This window comes from Vipera ursinii (genome assembly GCF_947247035.1).
Source record: "Vipera ursinii genome assembly, chromosome: 11".
Classification (NCBI taxonomy): Eukaryota; Metazoa; Chordata; class Lepidosauria; order Squamata; family Viperidae; genus Vipera; species Vipera ursinii.
In genome coordinates this window covers 4,579,100-4,600,230 of record NC_139524.1, presented here as the reverse complement: position 1 = coordinate 4,600,230, position 21,131 = coordinate 4,579,100, and the positions used below count along the sequence as shown (strand labels likewise).

The window sequence follows — 21,131 nt, the reverse complement described above, 5'->3', positions numbered from 1 at the left end:
ACTAACACTGGAGGGATCCTGAGCACAGTTCGCTCTTGCCAAATTTAAAGATGGGAGGGTCATCAGCTACTTGGTCCCTGATCTCTGGAGTTCTCACCTAAGCTAGATGTTAACTTTGGGCATTTTTGTAGCTTCTTTTGAGTCTCCCTTTTGACTACCTTCTTGGGTCACAGTGGTTAGAGTGAAGAAGAGCAGCCAGCTGGACTAGAAGACCTCCAAGGTCCCTTCCAATACTGTTATTCTGACTGATTTGAAGAGATGTGTACCAAAAATGTTACACGTATCTCCCTGATCTAAGCCTGGATCACCCACAGAAAGAGCAAATTTCTCCGACCCAAGGAAGACTTACAGGGCAAGGCTGGTCACAGATTTCCCCTTGCCACCCAGGACCACAAAAGCAAGATCCATCCACGGGGTCACACGCAGCTCCATTGGCACAATAACAGGTCTGGTTGCAGTTAAGACCCCACGTGTTGCTCGGGCATGGAATGGAACAGTCAGTTCCCTGCCACCCTGTAAAATCAAAGAGCCAAAGAACATTAGATCAACTCTCAGCCGTGACTCTCTTGCCAAAGAGATGCATTTTAGAGGGAAGCAGCAAGAGATGTAGGTGACAGACTCATCTTGGCCAAAAGTCTTCATCTGAGTGAGCAAAATCAGGGTGCCATGGTTGCGATAAACGAAACTCTTCAAAGAACCTCAAGGCATTGTTTACCTTAAAGAACCTTTATTTGAGTAGCATAAAAGCTTTGGTACATACATGGTTGAAGCCAAAATCTGAATTCTCCTCCCCTTAGCACATAGTATCAAGCACAATTCCCTCCTCTAATTAGCAGTCATAAATCACATTCTCCAATTAGTCTGAATTGCAGGTTTTCCCTCCTGTTCTCCAACCCGCCACCTCTTATCATCTCTTATTTCAAAAGCCCCTGAGTTCATACACTTTTATAATATTGTTATGTCTAACTGACTCCCATCACATTCCTCCTCCTCCTCCCCCCAGTATCATCTAATTCTAAGAGTAAAGCATAGGAAAGAAAAAGGCTGCATCTCCATATGTTGGCAAAGTGAGAACATCCGATGTTAGCAGAGTTGACACAGGGATCGAAACAAACCAAGCAGTCCATAAGCAAACCCAGATCACCTAAATTCAGGAATAAAGTTGAAGACAAAGAGACAGGTCGGAGGACTGAGAGTTCACACAAATACAGATAGTCCTTGACTTACAAGGGGGGGCTGCCCCAAAGAAGAGGGAGTCAAGCTATTCTCCAAAGTGCCCAAAGGCAGGACAAGAAGCAACGGATGGAAACTAATCAAGGAGAGAAGCAACCTAGAACTAAGGAGAAACTTCCTGACAATGAGGACAATTAACCAGTGGAACAACCTGCCTCCAGAAGCTGTGAATGCTCCAACACTGGAAGTTTTTAAGAAGAGACTGAACACCCATTTGTCTGAAATGGTATAGGATTTCCTGCCTGAGCAGGGGGTTGGACTAGATGACCTCCAAGGTCCCTTCCAACATCATCATCATCATCATCATCATCATCATTATTACAATCACAATTGGGACCAGAAGTGCTAAGCAAAATGGTTGTTAAGTGAGTTGCGCTTTATTTTGCGACCTTTTTTATCAGGGTTGTTAAGTGAATCACTGCAGAGAAGTGAATCCAACTTCTGTCACTGTCTTTACTTTTCGGAAGCCACATGACCCAAGGATTGGATCTGCAGCCATTGTAAATTTATGCCGGTTGCCAAGTGCCCTGCGCTTGCAGGGATGCTACAACAGTTGTAAATGTCAGGAGCAGCTGAAAGTCGCTTATTACAGTGCTATTGTAACTTTGAATGAACAGAGAGAATAATAGAGTTGGGAGGGACCTGGGAGGTTTTCTAGTCCTACCCCCTGCTAATGGTCGCTAAACAAATGGTTGTAAGTCAAGGACTACCTGTAGGGTAAAACAGACAGTTTGAGAGCATAGACGTAAGTCTTAACAACAAGGAGGGCAGATTCGGAGCATAATAATGCTCACAGATGAAACTTTATTGGATTATTTTTCTCAGCATCTTGCAGGGTGGCCCTAGAAGCTTCTGCAGAATAATAATAATAATAATAATAATAATAATAATAATAATAATAATAATAATAATAATAACAACAACAACAACAACAACAACAACAACAGCAACAACAACAACAGCAACAACAACAATGATAATGATACCCATTGTCATCGGGGCACTGGGAACTATGTCCAAAAACTTTGCAAAATACATAAAGAAATTGCAGCTTCCTGCAATAACTGCGGCAAAGCTACAAAAAACTGCACTACTCGGAACATCTTACATTTTAAGGAGATACCTGGTTGATACATAGGATGCTGGCAGCAACCCATGTCAACCATTAGTGCCAGTCAATTTGAGTATTCAGTTGACTGAGTTTCATGTTTTATGAATAAAAGTTTTATAATAATAATAATAATAATAATAATAATAATAATAATAATAATAATAATAATAATGATGATGATGATGATGATAAAGTTGGAAGGGACCTTGAAGGTCATCTAGTCCAACCCCCTGCTCAGGCAGGAAACCCTATACCATTTCGGACAAATGGCTGGCCAGTCTTTTCTTAAAAACTTCCAGTGTTGGAGCATTCACAACTTCTGGCGGCAGGTTGTTTCACTGGTTAATTGTTCTAACTGTCAGGAAGTTTCTCCTTAGTTCTAGGTTGCTTCTCTCCTTGATTAGTTTCCATCCGTTGCTTCTTGTCCTGCCTTTGGGTGCTTTGGAGGATAGCTTGACTCCCTCTTCTTTGTGGCAACCCCTGAGATACTGGAAAGCTGCTATCATGTCCCCCCTCATCCTTCTCTTCATTAAACTAGACATACCCAATCCCGGCAGCTGTTCCTTATATGTTTTAGCCTCCAGTCCCCTAATCATCTTTGTTGCTCTTCTCTGGACTCTTTCTAGACTAGAGTCTCAACATCTGTCCTAGCCGTTACTCTTTAAGAAAGAAGATACATAAAAGTATTTTCAAGAAGTTTGTTCTTGGCATCTCCCCAAAGGATAATTATGACACTGAGCCTTCCCATGTACTGTAGCAACCAGCATTCTTGAGGAATTCCATTTTCTTTCTTCAGTTCAGATTCAGATCTTTGAGTTTCATTCGAGGTCACAGCAATGGAAGGGGGATACTTTCCCAGAGGGCAGAAGGCCTGCTGCATGGACCCCATCGATGGCATCGCTTTAAGGGTGGGACCTGGACCTTGCACCATGCAGAAGCGATGGGAGAAAGGATTCCTCAAACAGCCATACTTCCTGTCATTGAAGGACTTGAGAGGTCCCAACCAGCATTTTGAATTGCACCTGGAAACTTACTGGTACCCAGTGCAATTTTTGCGGAGGTGCTACGTGGCTTCTGTGCCATCAGACCCTGGACAAGCTGGTGACTGAAAGCCATGACTTGAGGTTGTTGACAGGGATCAAATCACAAGTATGCACCAAGTCAGAGAGGAAGGATTAAGTGTGACAAAAAAAGAAAAACTGCAAACTGCATCAACTTTAATGAACAGCCAGGAACAATATGGGGCACAAAACCCAAACCACAGCAAAACTTTGGAAATCTAGACCATTCTCAGCGAAAGCGTGATGGACACCAGTGCATGATAGCCATTGAAATAGGAAACTCTACCTTCTCTGCAGAAGCAGGAGCCATCTCCTGGGGAACACGTGCCATCGTTTTTGCAGTTGCAGGCCAAAGAGCAATTGACTCCATAGCTCCCGGGAGGACACGTATCTGAACAGATCTCTCCCTGGAAAACAAAAACAGAACTTGGCTGAGTGTTACAAATTTGGATCTTGGGGAAACTGATTGTAATCCAGATATTACTGAATTACAACCCCCATCAGTCACAGTCCAGGCAATGTGACCAGCAGTGGGTGGATGATGCTGGAAATTGTCCTTTAGCAAGAGCTGGGAACCCCAAGTTCCCAAATGTAGATTTATATTTCTGTAAATATATGACAGGGACACGGTGGCTCAGTGGGTTAGGATGCTGAGATTGTCGATCAGAAGGTCGGCAGTTTGGCGGGTCAAATCCTGAGTGCCACGTAAAAGAGTGAGCGCCTGTTACTCGTCCCAGCTTCTGCCAACCTAGCAGTTCAAAAGCACGTAAAAATGCAAGTAGAAAAATAGGGACCACTACGGTGGGAAGGTAACAGCATTCTGTGCGCCTTTGGCATCTAATCATGCTGGCCACATGACCACGGAGACGTCCTTGGACAAGCGCTGGCTCTTCAGCTTTGAAACAGAGATGAGCACCGGTCCCTAGAGTCAGAAATGACTAGCACGTATGTGCGGGGGAACCTTTACCTTTACCTTTAAATATATAGTAGCTTTGTAAAGCAATGCGATGACCTAGAAGTGGAAATGCTCACCTCCCACTTGGAAGGTTGAGAGTTCAATCCTAGCAGTGATATATGTTTTTCTCTCAGGGTGCAAAGAAAAAAAAAATCTGCTGTGAACTCTGCATAGGCATCAGGAAGGGTACCCGGCCAATAAATGCTCAGCTCCATTCAGTTGTCCCGACTCTACCCCAAATTAAGAGATTACAGGGTGGCAAAAAGAAATATCTTTGTAGCATTTTATTTATATAAGGAATAACATTATTTAAGGAATAACATTAAAGGAGGATATGGCTGAAGGATCTAACCTCCCTTATACTATTTAGAGCAGGGTGGCTGAGGAATTCTGGAAGTTGAAGTCCACAAGTCATAAAAGGGCCAAGTTTGAAGACCCCTGACTTAGAGGACCCTGAATAGGTTGGAGTGCCTATGAGTAAAACCAATATGCTCAAGTGGAGGCTGTTAGCACTGTGTGAATGTGGAGACACAGAGCCTGACCCATCTGCTGGTATGTCAGCTACTACCAGAAATATGTATGAATAATGGCTTATTTTTGGCCACCAACAAAGCCAAGAAGGTGGCCTCATTCTAGTAGTTTAAAGTTTGATCTGGGCGTGGAAGAAGAAGTATTTTATGTATATAGCTTTATCTTTTTAACATTGTAAGCTGCCCAGAGTTACCCTGTGGTAAGATGGGCAGACAATACGTTTAATAAATAAATAAATAAAATTCCCCAAGCCAGCTTTGCAACACTACTGGGACGTAATGCTAATCTGGTCTAAAGAATGGTTGGTAGTCCATAGCTAAAAAACAAAATATAGTTGCAAGACATTTTAGCATTTAAAGGCTTGTTTTATTATTTGCCCAAACATTTCTCCAGTACCTGTTCAGATAAGAGCAGTCCCCGAATTAAATGTCATTTAAGAAAGGAAAATAAATAAATAAAAGCCACAACAATGTTTTACCGACTCTTAAATGGAAGAATTAAGCGTCACAGGAAAGATAAGACTTACAACTGAATAATTTCTCCCTAAACTGTTCAATGAAATGAACATAGAATGTGAGGGCTTCATCATAACAGAATAACAAAATAACAGAGTTGGAAGGGTCTCTGGAGGTCATCTAGTCCAGCCCCCTGCTTGAGCAGGAGACCCTATAACACCCCAGACAAGTGTCTGTCCAGTCTCTTCTTAAAAGCCTCCAGTGATGGAGCACCCACAACGTCTGGGGGCAAGCAGTTCCACTGGTTGATTGTCCTCACTGTTAGGAAGTTTCTCCTTAATTCCAGGTTGCTTCTCTCCTTGATCAGTTTCCATCCGTTGCTTCTTGTCTTGACTTCTGCTGCTTTGGAAAATGGGTTGATTTTTTTGTGGCAGCCGCTCAGGTATTGAAAGGCTGCTATCATGTCACCTCTAATCCTTCTTTTCACTAGACTAGATCTGCCCAGTTCCTGCAACTGTTCTTCATGTTTCGGCTTCCAGCCCCTTAATCATCTTTGTTGCTCTTCTCTGCACTCTTTCCAGAGGGAGGGGTCCTTGGTGCTCTGTATGCTTGTTTTCTTGCAGACGTTTCATTAGCCTCACTAGGTAACATCATCAGTGCTAGTAAGGAGTGGGGCTTGCAGGGAAGAGGAGGAGGAGGAGGTGGAGGAGGAGGAGGAGGACGACTGTGAGGCCCTTAGTGCTCTCTGAGCTTGCTTGTTTTCTTGCAGACGTTTCATTAGCCTAACTAGGTAGCATCTTCAGTGCTAGTAAGGAGTGGGGTTTTCTGTCAGTTTATATTCTGGTATCTCGCCTGTCTGGGTGGGTGGGGGCTGTCTGAGGGACTCTTTGGTTGGGCTGTTTAGTAATGACTCTTTGGCAGTTTCTTGCTTATTTGTTGGTCTGAAGTTGACGTTGGAGTTAATCTATGCTGAGCTGAGTGCTGATTCCTGGCGGAGAAGTGCTGGAGTCTTTTTCTCTTTTGGACTGGTTGATTGTCTCTTTTGCAGTCTATAGAGGTTGTTAATGTCTGTGTGTCTGTCAATGGCTGATTTGTCAGAGTGCCAGGCTCCTAGAAATTCCCTGGCATTTTTGGATTTGTCCTGGTCTAGGATTGTCACATTTTCCCAACTGAAGCTTTCCAGAGTCTCAACATCTTTTTTCTACCATGGTGACCAAAACTGGATGCAGTATTCCAGGTGTGGTCTTACCAAGGGTTTTTAAAGGATATTAATACTTCACCTGATCTTGATTCTATCCCTCTGTTAATGCAAAAGAGAGGAGGAGGAGGAGGAGAGAGGAAGAAGAGAAGAGGAGGAGGAGGAGGAGGAGAAGAGAGGAGGATGCAGACGTTTCATTGCCACATAAGGCAACATCATCTGTGCTAGAAGAGAGTGGGTTTTCTGAGAGGAGGAGGAGAGAGCAGGAGAAGGAGAGAGGAGGAGGAGAGAAGAGAGGAGGAGAAGGAGGAGGAGGAAGGGAAGAGAGGAGGAGAAGGAGGAGAGAGGAGGAGGAGGAGGAGGAAGAGAAGGAGGAGAGAGGAGAAGAGAGGAGGAAAGAGGAGGAAGAGAGAGGAGGAGGAGAGGAGAAGAGAGGAGGAGGAGAAGAGAGGAGAAGAGAGGAGAAGAGAGAAGGAGAAGGAGGAAGGAAGAGGTGGATGACTACGGGGTCCTTGGTGCAGTCTGAGCTTGGTTGGTCTCTTGTAGATCTTTGCTTACCCAACTAGGTAACTAGCTAAATGTATCCCCATAGTTGCTGCACGCTTGCCTGATCAAGCTTTCCCTGTCCCATTCCAGCTCTTTGGAAGATGTTCCCTCTCCGTTAAGTCTTGAAAGCGCGTCTTTTTTTGACAGGCATTTAACTGCCGGTTTCACATTTTAATTCTTAATTCTATTTGTATTCCTTTATTTTAACGGCTATTTTAACCACGCTCAGTGCCTCGATGCGAACATGGTTTCTATTGTAAGAAATTTCCATCGTTGGTGGCCTATCAAGTTAAATGAAGGAACGAAACAGAGGAATCATGTAAATTCTCGGTGTTCTAAAGAAGCAGCTGATCTTCGACAGCAGTCTGGACAGGCCAACTGTCGCCCGGATTATGTCCCTCTGCAGGACTTGCGTTGTCCTCTGAAATAATGAAGAGTTCCGTTGGCCGACTTGAAGGTGGAGAGAAAACCAGAGGCCACAGCTACTCAGCGGGAGGTGGAAAGATAGCATGGCAAATCTCCTGGAACAGCTGTTTGCTCATTACGGAAAACATCCCAGGCAAACCACTAATCACAAAATCCGACAAGGGTTTAATGGCATGCCGAGCTCAGCCGCTGAGCCAAGCAAGTCACTAACGCACACACACGCACAACATACAAGGTTCTGATCACGCAGAGGTACAGATAAACTGCTGAGCTTTACACAAATTATGCAGTATTTTTTTTTCCTGGGAACATCAATATGTACATAATGCGTTGCAAATTAACATCAAAAGCAGGGATCCCGTTTCCTGGGCGAAGCTGCAATCGCGGAGAGTTTTAATTTGTGCTTATTAGTGTTAACTTGCGGATGGGTTTGTGCAGGACACCTCACTTGGTCTTCGAATTAACTCGCTGTGGAGCGGGGTGGTCGCAAAACAGCTTGAATTGTCAAGGGAGAAAATGGGATAGCTGTGTACAACACGCAGAGTCCTAGAGAGACAGACCCGCAAATAGGCTCAAAATTGAGTGAGCTGAGATGCTGTCTGAATGCACCCAGAGCCTTTTCTGGAAGTGGTTTACATACAGGTAATCCTCGAGTTATGACTACAATTGAATTAAATTAAATTAAATTAAAACTGAGCCCCAAAGTTTCTGTTGCTAAGTGAGACAGTTGTCAAGTGAATTTTGTCCCATTTACAATCTTTCTTGCCACAGTTGTTAAGTGAATCACTGCAGTTGTTAAGTTATTAACCCGGTCGTTAAGTGAATGTGGCTTCCCCACTGACTTTGCTTGTCAGAAGGTGGCTCTAGGACGCTGCAACAGTCATAAATACCTGCCAGTTGCCAAGTGTCTGAATTTTGATCACATGACCACGGGGACGCTGCAACTGTCGTAAGTATAAAACATAGTGATAAGCCACTTTTTCCAGTGCCATTATAACTTTGAATGGTCACTAGATGAACGGTTATTAAGTCGAAGACTACCTATATGAGGACTTTGGATCAAAGACCCACATCAGGTTCAGAGCTTGTAGAGTCTTGAACGTGGCAACTGCTGCCCCAGACACCCTTTTTCCCCCGAGAAGCTTCAGCTGCAGCCTCTACGCAAAATGGAACAATTCGCCGTGGCCATCTCGCCACGTCCATCTCGCCACGGCCAGCTTGCCTCAGAATAACTGGCCACAGGACAATTCAACATTTCAATTCAATTATTTAAAATAATTTAAAAACTCTTTTATGCCATTCACATTTCATTTTGTCCCTCCTTTTGTATCCTTTCTTCAATTATTGTATTCCATCGTTTCTTTGATATTATTGTAACTCTTGTCCTGCAGGGACTTGTCACATGGCAAGTTGGCCACGGCAAGTTGGCCACGGCGCCACAGTGAGCTGTCCTAGACCCGGCTCAGCATGCTTCAGAGCACCTGTAGATATCACATCCCAGCATTGCACTGCCTTGTTAAGTTTATCGTGGGAACGTTGCCACGATAGATTTTTAATAAATGCTAGGAAAACCCAAGTGTGCAGCTGGGGCTTTTTAGCAGAGAAGCACGAAGTTGACTAAGCAGGCTATTAAGATCAAGGGTGAGGTGGAGAAACGTTGCAGAGAAGGAAGGGGACAGAAAGAATTTGTTTGACATTAATAAGAACCTTCATCTTATTAATGGCGGACAGTAATAGATGGCAGATTTAAGGGCACCAAACGGGCTCAGTCCAGATTCTACGGTCTCAAGTGGCAACAGGATGTGGTTGGGAGCAGGGTCACCAATGGCTTTTTATCACGGGATGTTTGTGAGGAGTGGAAGAGGCCGATGGGCGTGTTGATCTTTCTGCTTTGGGCAACCAAAACCTTGGAGGCAGGGGCCATGTAGGCCCCCAACCTTTTCCTTTTTATGCATTTGTCTAACTCTCCCTCTGTGTGTTCCAAAAAATTGTGTCTAAAATTTCTGGTGGCAGGAGTAAAGACCACCAGCAATTAAACTTCTTGCAGTGGTGAAATAGAAAAATATTGGCAAGAGACCAGGCCAAGCTCTTCAATGTAGGAAGTTTATTTGCGCAGGTCCAGACTGCACTTGGCATGAAAGGGTCTGGACCCCGAAAGATCCACATCAACATAAATTTATACAGTTACATTCATCTGGTATTCATATGTCATATTATAGGCGTTACAGAGGGAGGAATAATATATGGTAATATAAGTAATGTCATATAGAGAAGTGAAATAAGCCACGTACACTTAAACAACAAAAGAAAAAGGAGTTGTCAGCGAAAGGGAGTATACATGTGATAAATGTCAGCCTTGGAAGATAAAAACAGGATGCATATGTCTGGGTCAAGATAAAAATACAGCTACTTACTTGCTAGTCTGTGAGCTAAGGGGAAGTAGGGCAAAAGTCAGAGGCCTTAGCTTTGAGAGCTCTGCCACAGCCTAAACCAAAGTTACAATCCTTCAGGCCATCAGACCTTCTGTCCAATCTTTGGGTAAAAAGGTTACACCTGAGTTGGTACCTTAGTTTGCACTATCTCAGTGGTGGGATTCAAATATGTGAACAACCGGTTCTCTGTGTGGATGCCGCTTCCGGAAGTCCATTCTGGGCCTGGGCAACAAAAAATTAGCTACCAGTTTTGCCATAGTGGTGCAGACCGGCTGAATCCCACCACTGACGTCTTTCCATAACGAGGTGAGAAACATGCAGAAGCTGGAGTCACTCAGTACAGGAGTTTTCAGAGAGTTAAAAAGGAGGAGAAGCTCTCTGGAATTAAGTGAGAAGGGAAGGGAAGGGAAGAAGAATGATGAGAAAAAAGAGAAGGAGAATGAAAAGAAGAAAAAAGAATGAAGAGAAGAGAAGAGAAGAGAAGAGAAGAGAAGAGAAGAGAAGAGAAGAGAAGAGAAGAGAAGAGAAGATACTCCACTTGTTTGGAAAAATAGGAGATCTATTAGACTTACAAGTAGACCTTGATTTGTGATCAGTTGTGACCAGAATTCCAGTCATACGTCGTGGCACAAGACCAGATTTAATTTCATGACAGTTTTTACAATGGTCATTAAATAAGTCACCATGGTTGTTAATGTAAGCTGATTGCCAAATGCCCAAAATGCAATCATGTGACTCTGGGGGGGGCGGTACAGCAGTTGTAACTTTGAGGACCGGTCGTAACTTTTTTGAATCCATCATAACTTTAAACAGTTGTTAAGTGAGTAGTCATAAATCGAGGATTTCTTCTAAATAGCAAAATTTTAACACCAAATTCTGACTGAAGTTGGTTATTTCTCCTTTTTTTAATTTGAATCTTCTTACAGAATCGTGTTCAGTAGAAAGCCAGTTTGGGGTAATAGTTAAAGGCTCCAAGCCAAAAACCAGAGGCTATGAGTTCTAATCCCACTTAGATATGAAGCCAACTAAATGACCTTGGGCCAGACATTTTCTCTCAGCCCTAGGGAGGAAGCAATGGCAAACCACTTCCGAAAAACCTTACTGAGAAAATTGAGTGGTGAGTTCAACCAGTTGTTAGGAGTCAACATTAACTTGAAGGTGCACATGTACATGTACACACACACACACACACACACACACACACACACACACACACACACAGATTGCCCATATGAGTGGCTGTGATTGGGGAAGAGCATACGATGAAACATGAATTGCAACACTGTGATGCAAACTTGACTACTTTCTCTGGGTTAATGTGTGTTTTATCATTTCAGCCTGTCTGTGATTGTGCTTGTCTGGACGTGCCCTGCTTCTCCCAGCCTGCATCACAACTACCCAATCACATGTTTGCCCTGCCTAGCGGGTGGTGCAAACTGACACAACCTGCCTACTCAAGGCAGTGAAAGACCTGAGGTCTGCATACATGCAACTTGCTAAGTTTGATTTGGTTAGAGTTAACCTTTTCTTTTTGAAAGACTCAGATCCTTGTAGCTTCCCGCTCCTTCAACTGGTTTGTGATTGCCTGAACTAAAAAGAGTCTAAAATGTTAAAACGCTTACTTTCATTTTAATGGAAAATAGAGTCTAAGCTGGAGGTGTCTCAAGGAGGGCAAGAAAGTCAAGATGGCGGGTATGTAACTGTGCCATCAAAACCCTGCCCTTTGATTGGCTAAAGGCCATAACAAATATAAACTGAATTGACACAATAAGCACATAGAAAAGGCAGGGCATTCGTTGCACAGAGGTGCCCCCCATTTTGACCCACCCAGACGCCTCTAGCCTAATCCCACACTTCTCAAACAGGCTCCACGTCTTCCTGATTGCTATTCCCTCCCCTCCATTTGCTCAATTTAACCTCCCTGTGAAGATGTCTGAACGGCGCTCGCAACTCCCCTGAGCAGGAATGCGGCTGCGATTTGGTGCCCCGTGCAAAAGCCACAGAGGGTGCATGAAAAGAGGCAGCCGCTGCAGCGCCTCTAGGAGAATATTAATCCTGGATGCAAAAGATCATTAACATTTTAACCTCAATTTGGGGAATGCGACTTGAACAATTACACGACACCAGGGCCGCCTTCCATGAACGAAAACACACAGACGGCCATTTCCCAGTTTCGCTCATCCTAAAGCTCTCTCTCTCTGGTTCTTAACTAGCCATCTACAGATAGTCCTCGACTTACGACTTACAATCGAACCCGAAACTTCCATTGTTAAGTGAAATTGGCCTCACTTGACCACCTTTCCTGCCACAGCTGTTAAATGAATCGCTGCTAGTTAAGTTAGCAACACGGTTGTTAAGTGAATCTGGCTTCCCCATTGACCCTGTTTGGCGGAAGGTCGCAAAAGGGGATCACACAACTGCGGGACTCTGTGACCATCATAAATAGGAGTCAGAGAAGAGCAACTAAGATGATCCAAGGCCTGGAGACTAAAACATATGAAGAATGGCTGCGGGACTTGGGTTTGGCTAGCCCAGGGGTAGGCAACCTTGGCTCTTTTATGACTCATGGACTTCAACTCCCAGAAGTCCTGAGCCAGCATGGCTCAGCTTGGAAACCTCTCAGCATGGCTGGCTCAGGACTTCTGGGAGTTGAAGTCCACACGTCATAAAAGAGCCAAGGTTGCCTACGCATGAGCTAGTCTATAGAAAACAAGAAATAGGGGTGATGTCAGAACCCTATGTTCTGTGCACATGGGATTTCGTATTCTTTTTGGGTTCTGCCATTCTCCTGGCTGGGGTGTGGGGAGGGGAAAGCCTGAGGTGCCGATGTGTATTTGCTTTGCTCTGTCTCTTGCTCTATCCTTCTGATGTGTCTCAAACGGGGTGAAAATGGAATCTACCTCTGGCCATCTGCCTTATCTCCGGGTGCGGAAGAAACGATGCAGACATCTAACAGCCTTGGAAGCGGCACCTTATCACTCTGTTCCGAGGGCGTATTCACATCTGCGGATTGGCCTGTTTGAACCATCCGGATGGACGGTTTGGGTGGGGTTACTATGGACTCTTTTAATTATTTGATTTGTGTGGGAAACCCTCAAATCCTGCCTTCTATTGCTGCTGTCAACACCTCCCAATGAAAGTTTCTTTTGAAATGATGTTGTTTCAAGAATTCTGCTTTCTTGGGGGAACTGATTGAGGTGGGTCCTTACAGGCGACATGATAGCAGCGTTCCAGTATTTGAAGGGCTGCCACTAAAGAAGAAGGGGTCAAATTATTCTCCGAAGTGCCAGAAGGCAGGACGAGAAACAATGGCTGGAAACTGATCAAAGAGAGAAGCAACCTACAATTAAGGAGAAACTTCCTGACAGCGAGGACAATTAACCAGTGGAATGGCTTTCCACCAGAAGTTGTAGGTGGCTCCACCACTGGAGGCTTTCAAGAAAAGATTGGACAGCCATTTGTCTGAAATGGTATAGAGCAGGGGTGTCAAACTCAATTTCACATCCGGTTGCCCTCAGGGGGCCAGGTGGGTATGGCCAGGGTGGGCGTGGCCTATTGGGTGGGCGTGGCTAGAGTGCGTATGGCCTACTGGGTGGGCGTGGCCAGCTCTACATCTTTGGCATCAAGGGTCCCTTTGGGGGCCTGGGCAGGAGTGGGACAGATCTGAGGGTCTCTGGCAGGAGGAGGGTCTCTGGGCCAGGGCCAAGGCAATGGGGGCCGTTCCCTCACTCTTTCCAGGATGGATTCGGGGGCCGCATGAAACCACTTCGTGGGCCGGATCCGGCCCCCGGGCCTTGTCTTTGACATGTCTGGTATAGAGTCTCCTGCTCAAGCAGGGAGTTGGACTAGATGACCTCCAAGGTCCCTTCCAGCTCCATTCTGATTGATTGTATTCCATTGGGATAGGCATCCGGCATTATCTGAACTTCTCTTTGGCAATGAAACATTTTGGATTCCTATTCCATTTGCCCGAAATTAATCAACAGCTGGGTTGCATATGGTGATTATTTTTCTCTCTTTCATCTCCCTTTTCTTTCCTTTTTTTCTGGGAAGTTTAGCAACTCAATCAGTGCTGCGTGTCTGAGAGAAAAGGGTTAGCTTTGGGGACCGAATGAAACGGGAGCCATACATAATTCAGGCAAAGATGCGTAAAGCCCAAGGGAAGAGCCAGAGAAATGTTACAGCTATTTTAAGGCTCTTGCCATAAATACACTGGGCCAGATGAAGGCTTGATTGAAGTTAATTGTTTTCTCTGGGATTTTAGCTCACTGCATTGATCTGAAAGAGACTTTCTCCACTGGGGCTGGGCTCCTCTCCCCAATCTGCAAATTCTTCGGCATCAAAGGAGAACCCAAACCACAAAGACATCATCTACCTGTCCTCCACCAGGTTGCTCGACAAGAATGTCAAAAACAAAAAGGGGAAAATTGCAGCTGCAGTTGCACAATGGATGCTCTCTGCTACTTTACGCAGTGTGCACAGTAAAAAGGTCGTGACCTTGATGGCACGACGGCGGCTGCCATCTTGACTTTTTTGACCTGCTTTCTCACCGATGGCCTGCTCCTAAAATTGCTCAGGGCAGGGAGTGAGGTCATTTCTAGAGCTAGGAAATATAGGCCAGTTGCCAAATGCCTGAATCACAATCTGATTCGTGACGGTGGGGATGCTGCAAAGGTTGTAAGTGCGAGGAGCAGCTTTTTCCTGTGCTGTTGTAACTTTGAATAGTCACTAAGAAAATGGTTGTAAATCGAGGACCACCTGTACTTTCTTAAAATCTGCATAGTCCTCGCTTCTTTAATGTTGCCTGTTTGAACTTGCCCAATCTTGAATTAAAAGACACTTGCTCCTCGGGAGGAAAGCAATGGCAAATCTAGACAGCATGCTAAAAAGCAGAGACATCACCCTGTCAACAAAAGTGCATATAGTCAAGGCTATGGTCTTCCCAGTTTCAATGTATGGCAGTGAAAGCTGGACCATAAGAAAGGCTGAGGGCCAAGGAATTGAGGCCTTTGAACTATGGTGCTGGAGAAGACTCCTGCGAGTCCCTTGGACTGCAAGGCGATCAAACCGGTCAGTCCTAGAGGAGATGAACCCTGACTGCTCTTTAGAAGGCCAGATCCTCAAGCTGAAACTCAAATACTTTGGCCACCTAATGAGAAGGAAGGATTCACTGGGGAAGAGCCTAATGCTGGGAAAGATTGAGGGCAATATAAGAAAGGGACGACAGAGAATGAGGTGGCTGGATGGAGTCACTGAAGCAGGAGGCGTGAGATTAAATGGACTCCAGAAGATGGTAGAGGACAGGAAGGCCTGGAGGAACATTGCCCATAGGGTCGCGATGAGTCGGACATGACTTTGCAGCTAACAACAACAATCTTGAATTCCTCTCTGTCATCCTGAAGTTGCTGTTTAGGAGAAAAATTGTCATTTATATCACCTCCCACACTCCAATGAATCCAGATGAAAGTATTACAGGTAGTCCTCGACTTACGACCACAATTGAGTGCAAAATTTCTGTTGCTAAGTGAGACATTTGTTAAATGAGATTTTGCCCTATTTTACGATCCTTCATAGTTGTTAAGTGAATCACTGCATTTCTTAGTAACGCGATTAAATGAATCTGGTTTCCCCTCTGACTTTGCTTGAGAGAAGGTCACAAAAGGGGATCACATGATCCTGGGACACTGCAAACGTCATAAATTCGAGTCAGTTGTCAAGCATCTGAATTACGGCCTCCTGACTGTGGGGATGTTGCAAAGGTTGTTTACTCTGAAAAGCTGTCATAAGTCACTGTTTTGAAAATGCTGTTGTAACTTTGAATGGTCACTAAGTGACCTGTTGTAAGTTGAGGACTATCTGAAGTTTGCACTGGATTTCCCTTAGAGCAGTGTTTCTCAACCTTGGCAACTTTAAAACGAGTGGACTCCAACTCCCAGAATTCCCTAGCCAGCCATGGTGACAGGGGAATTTTGGGAGTTGAAGTCCACAGGTCTTAAAGTTGCCAAAATTGAGAAACATTCCGGAAAGCTACCGGAGCTGGGCTGCTATTGAAGCTCTCTCCGTTATAATCTTAGTTTTCTGATCCAACCCGATTTCTTTTATATACTTACCAAATGACTGTGAAAGAGGTCCTCTGGATAAAACCCCTTTTCAAGGCTTCTGAAGCCAGAGGAACAACCAACTCTTTCAAATAACTACGCTAATTGCATTTTTAAAGGAGAGAGAAGAAAGGGCTGCATCCCAAATAACACAATAGGAAATCATATCAAGGATTTCAAGAACAGGGCTACTATTCATCCCAATTTGCTTTTCCACTTCTTTCGCACTAATGAGATACTAAGCTTTGAAGACCACTTGAATCTGCTAAAAAGATTTCCTCCTAGTTTCGAATTCTGTTCCCACTCAAAGGAGAAAGCGGAAAACCAAGACAAAAAGAATAGGCTGGCCTGGGGTATATAAATTTCATGATTCTTCCTCTACCAAGTTCACACCAAACTAGAAGCCATGTGGAATGCATATTAGCCTTTCATTTGCAGGTTCTGAAAACAAAAACAAGATTCTGTCACCGTAACCTTACAATAAGTAGGATTAGTTCATCTGGGTGTGTCTATGGAGCTGAAGAAGCTTCTTGGATGAGAAGCGAAACATCTTCAAAGAAAAACAAGGAAGTCCAGTTGCCTCTTGAAAAAGAACCTTTGGATTCATCTGGGTGTGCTTCCTGTCTGGACTAGAATAGAATAACAGAGTTGCAAGGGACCTTGTAGGTCATCTAGTCCAACCCACTGCCCAAGCAGGACTCCATACACCATTTCTGACAGATGGCAGTCCGGTCTCTTCTTGAAAGCCTCCAGTATTGAAGCATCCATAACATCTGAAGGCAACTTCTGTTCCACTGGTTGATTGTTCTCACTGTCAGGAAATTTCTCCTTATTTCTAGGTTGAATCTCTCCTTGATCAGTTTCCATCTGTTGTTCCTTGTCTAGCCTTCCGGTGCTTTGGAAAATAGGTTGACCCCCTCCTCTCTGTGAGACCCCCCCAAATATTGGAACAATTGGACTACTTCACAAGTAGTCCAACCTTGTAACTATGAAAACACATCTCTCACCTTTACAGCCCAAAAAAACGAGGGACGGTTCCTTCTGAAATGTTTGCCATGCCTATGTAGAGACGACCAGGCTGAGGCCAAGTCAAAGGCGTCATCCGTTCCTTTGCACCCACAAGAGATCCAGTCCATCTTGACTCCCTTCTATTCTTATCTCCCGCTAATTTCTCTCGAATGTTAGTAGTTCAGATTCTTGTAGCGAGCTTAAGCTTGCAATAAGTCTTTATACACATTTGAATGGCCTGGATCTCCGGGTTACCCTGCTGATTGGCAGCCCACATTCCTTCTGAAGATTCAGCTGCCTCTTGGCTGTGTCTCTTCCTAAGGTCATTCCCAAAATCCATTACAAAACCAATCAAAACTGATCAAGGAAGCAAACTTAAAATCTTTCATTTCCAATCCTATACAATGATTTTTTTCAGTTAGCAGATTTACCGTATTTTCTGACGTATAAGACGACTGGGCGTATAAGATGACCCCCTACATTTCCTGTTAAATTATAGGGTTTGGGCTATACTCGCCGTATAAGACTACCCCTCTTCCAACGCACACCAAATAAAAATTAAAAAACATCAGATTTGATTTTAATATGGTAATTTTAATTCAAATGCTTATGACATGCAGGTGCTTAGTAGGAAAACTGTCACTTATAAACATAAGGCTGTTTGTCATCAAACATGTAAACATAAAACAGTGCAAGTGGATTAAACTATAATAATAATAATAATAATAATAATAATAATAATAATAATAATAATAATAATAATAATAATGTTGGAGGGGACCTTGGAGGTCATCTAGTCCAACCCCCTGCTAAGGCAGGAAACCCTATACCATTTCAGACAAATGGCTGTCCAGTCTCTTCTTAAATACTTCCAGTGTTGGAGCATTCACCACTTCTGGAGGCAGGTTGTTCCACTGGTTAATTGTTCTAACTGTCAGGAAGTTTCTCCTTAGTTCTAGGTTGCTTCTCTCCTTGACTAGTTTCCATCCATTGCTTCTTGTCCTGCTTTCAGGTGCTTTGAAGAATAGCTTGGCTCCCTCTGCTTTGTGGCAGCCCCTGAGATATTGGATCACTGCTATCATGTCACCCCTCACCCTTCTCTTCGTTAAACTACACATACCCAATTCCAGCAACCGTTCCCTATTTTCCTAATTCACTTTTTCACTTTTCCTAATTCACTCTAAAGCTTTCCCTGCGCAGAGCCTTAAGTAACACCAGCTGCCTGCAATTAGTGCAGGTTCGCATCCCACCAGGCTCAAGGTTGACTCAGCTTTCCATCCTTCCAAGGTAGGTAAAATGAGGACCCAGATTGTTGGGGGCAATAAGCTGACTTTGTAATAATGCTGCTTGGGGGTGTGTGAAAGCCCTAATAAACAGGCATATACACAGAATGAAGGCTATTGCTAAGCACATTGATTTGTGCTTTAAATTGTAAGCCACCCTGAGTCTTCGGAGAAGGGCAGGATATAAATGGGATTTTAAAAAAAATGACCAAATGGGAGATCCGCTCCAGGTTTTCCAGCCAGCCCGCCCAGTTCCTGAGTCAAATGTGTCCTTAGAGCTAAGCCGCTGCTCTGACTGCTGCCTTCCCCACCTGCCTTTCAAGTTGGGATATACTACAGCTGCTGTTCAACTTTAGAAGGAAAGACGCCCAGACCCCAGCCTGTAAAAAATCACAGACTGCAGCTTCTTCTCCAATTGGTCCCGCTTTCCCTGCGCAGACTAAATGGAAGATCCGCTCCAGGTTTTCCAGCCAGCCCTGTCCCTAAATTTTCAGCAACCTGCGTATAAGACGACCCCTGACTTTTGAGAAGATTTTCATGGGTTAAAAAGTAGTCTTATACGCCGGAAAATACGGTATCTGGCAGCCGCATCAGTACTGCCAAAATGCAGATGAACATAAGGGGTCAGCAACGAGTTATAAAAAGTTTGAAAACTTTGAGGCTATCTAGTGGACATTTTTAATTTTTCAATCTTAATTTGATACCATTAGATCAATCTTTTCCAATTTTCAGTTCTGACCTACTAACATTAAAAACATGGGGGGGGGGAAATCACTCAATTAATAAATACCCCCATCCTACATTCCTGTCTTTTACACTGTGACAGCTCACTTTATTTATTTACTTTTTTTTTGACAAATAAAATAATGATGCTGGTTGTATTTTTGTAGGCCTCCCTATTCTCTCCCCTTTTAACACCTTTAAAACTAAAATTTACACACTAACACAGAATTCCAAAATTAATTAGTTTTTAACCTCTTCGATTCTTTTATTATTATTATTATTATTAATTTTATTTGTATACCGCCCTTCTCCCGAAGGACTCAGGGCGGTGAACAGGGCAGTACATGTTAAAAGACAAAATACAAAAATTAAAAGAGATTAAACAAAAATGCCCACAACTCTTACAATAGGTTAAAACACATTAAAAGTAATAAAACCCAACCCCATCCCATCAGGCCAGGCCCGCTTGTTATGTAGTTCTTACTCAGCAAAATCATTATGGGAATAAATGCCCTTGAACAGAAGAGCAAAAGGATTTGCAGCCTATTGAAATTCCTATTTAAGATATTAGTTATGAAATTTCCCACTCATTTCTTTCTACTGGGGCTGCTATTACAAATGACAACTCTATTTAGCAAAAGTCTATGATAGCAAGAAAATCCAATGGACGTTGGTAACATTTTTTTATAACACATTTTATTAAAAGGCAGAAACTTTTCCGAGCTGTAACTCAGGCAACGTTGCAAACTTCTGCCTTTTAATAAGGTGTTTTAGTTGGAAAAGGTACAGTCAGGTTCCTTCTAATTTTTGACCTCAGTTCTGGATAAAATTGTGCTTATTTGTACAAAAAAAAACCACCTTTGGTTTTCATTGAAAAGGCAAGATTGTATTATTACAAGATTGTATTAAAAGGCATTTTAGTATTACAAATTCCTAAATGTCTCTTAATCAGAAAAACAATCATGACAATATATATAAAAATTTCATAGGATTTCCTGAGAAAAAGATCTTTTCCCCCCACTGAAGAAATCTTTTTTTTAAGTAAAGAAGGATTTTGAGATTGTAGCTGTAGCTTACAGCCATTTGTAATGTGGACAAGATGCCCGAGAATGGTACAGAATCAGAAGAAATGGTTTGGAAAGGAATTGACAGGTTTGATGAAAGTGTTGGGCCAGCTTAGACCGGTGAAACAAAATCATATCAAATTTTTACAACAGCCATAAGGTCGTCAGTCAGCTTTGAGTAAAACTGGTAAAAGTGGAAACACACAAAGTTATCAGCTTCATTAGACAGACCAAACCAGGAATCAAAGCAGTTCTGGGTTGCATAAACAGACCGGCGGCATCAAGATCACGAGAAGTGATTGTACCATTTTATACTGCACTAGTGAGAGTATGCTTGGAAATATGTGTCCAGTTTTGGACCCCATGGCACAAAAAAGATGTTGAGACTCCGGAAAAAGTGCAGAAAAGAGCAACAAAGATGATTAGTGGGCTGGAGACTAAAACGTATGAAGAACAGTTGCAGGATTCAGGTTTGGCTAGTATAGAGATAAGAAGGAGCAGGGGAGACATGATAGCAGTACTTCAGTATTTGAGGGGCTGCCACAAAGAAGAAGGGGGGTTCAACCTATTCTCCAAAGCACCAGAGGGCAGGACAAGAAACAATGGTTGGAAACCAAACAAGGAGAGAAGCAACCTGAAACTAAAGAGAAATTTCCTAACAGTGAGGACAATTAACCAGTGGAACAGCTTGCCTTCAGAAGTTGTGGATGCTTCATCACTGGAGGTTTTTAAGAAGAGACTGGGCATCGACTTCTCTGAAATGGCATGGTTTTCCCAGTTGCAATGTATAGCTGTGAAAGTTGGACCATAAGAAAGGCTGAGCGCCAAAGAATTGAGGCCTTTGAACTATGGTGCTGGAGAAGACTCCTCCGAGTCCCTTGGACTGCAAGGCGATCAAACCGGTCAGTGCTAGAGGAGATCAACTCTGACTGCTCTTTAGAAGGCCAGATCCTGAAGTGGAAACTCAAATACTTTGGCCACCTAATGAGAAGGAAGGACTCACTGGA

General features: G+C 43.6%; 1 protein-coding gene across 1 annotated transcript in view; it reads right to left on the bottom strand.

The window, feature by feature from the left end:
- Positions 1-21,131, bottom strand: part of MEGF11 (multiple EGF like domains 11) — a gene marked incomplete at its 3' end in the record, with an annotated part of 406,009 nt that overhangs the window by 110,616 nt on the left and 274,262 nt on the right. The window contains 2 exon segments of the mRNA XM_083371343.1: positions 350-513; positions 3,692-3,812. Coding sequence (XP_083227469.1) covers positions 350-513; positions 3,692-3,812 — 285 coding nt within the window.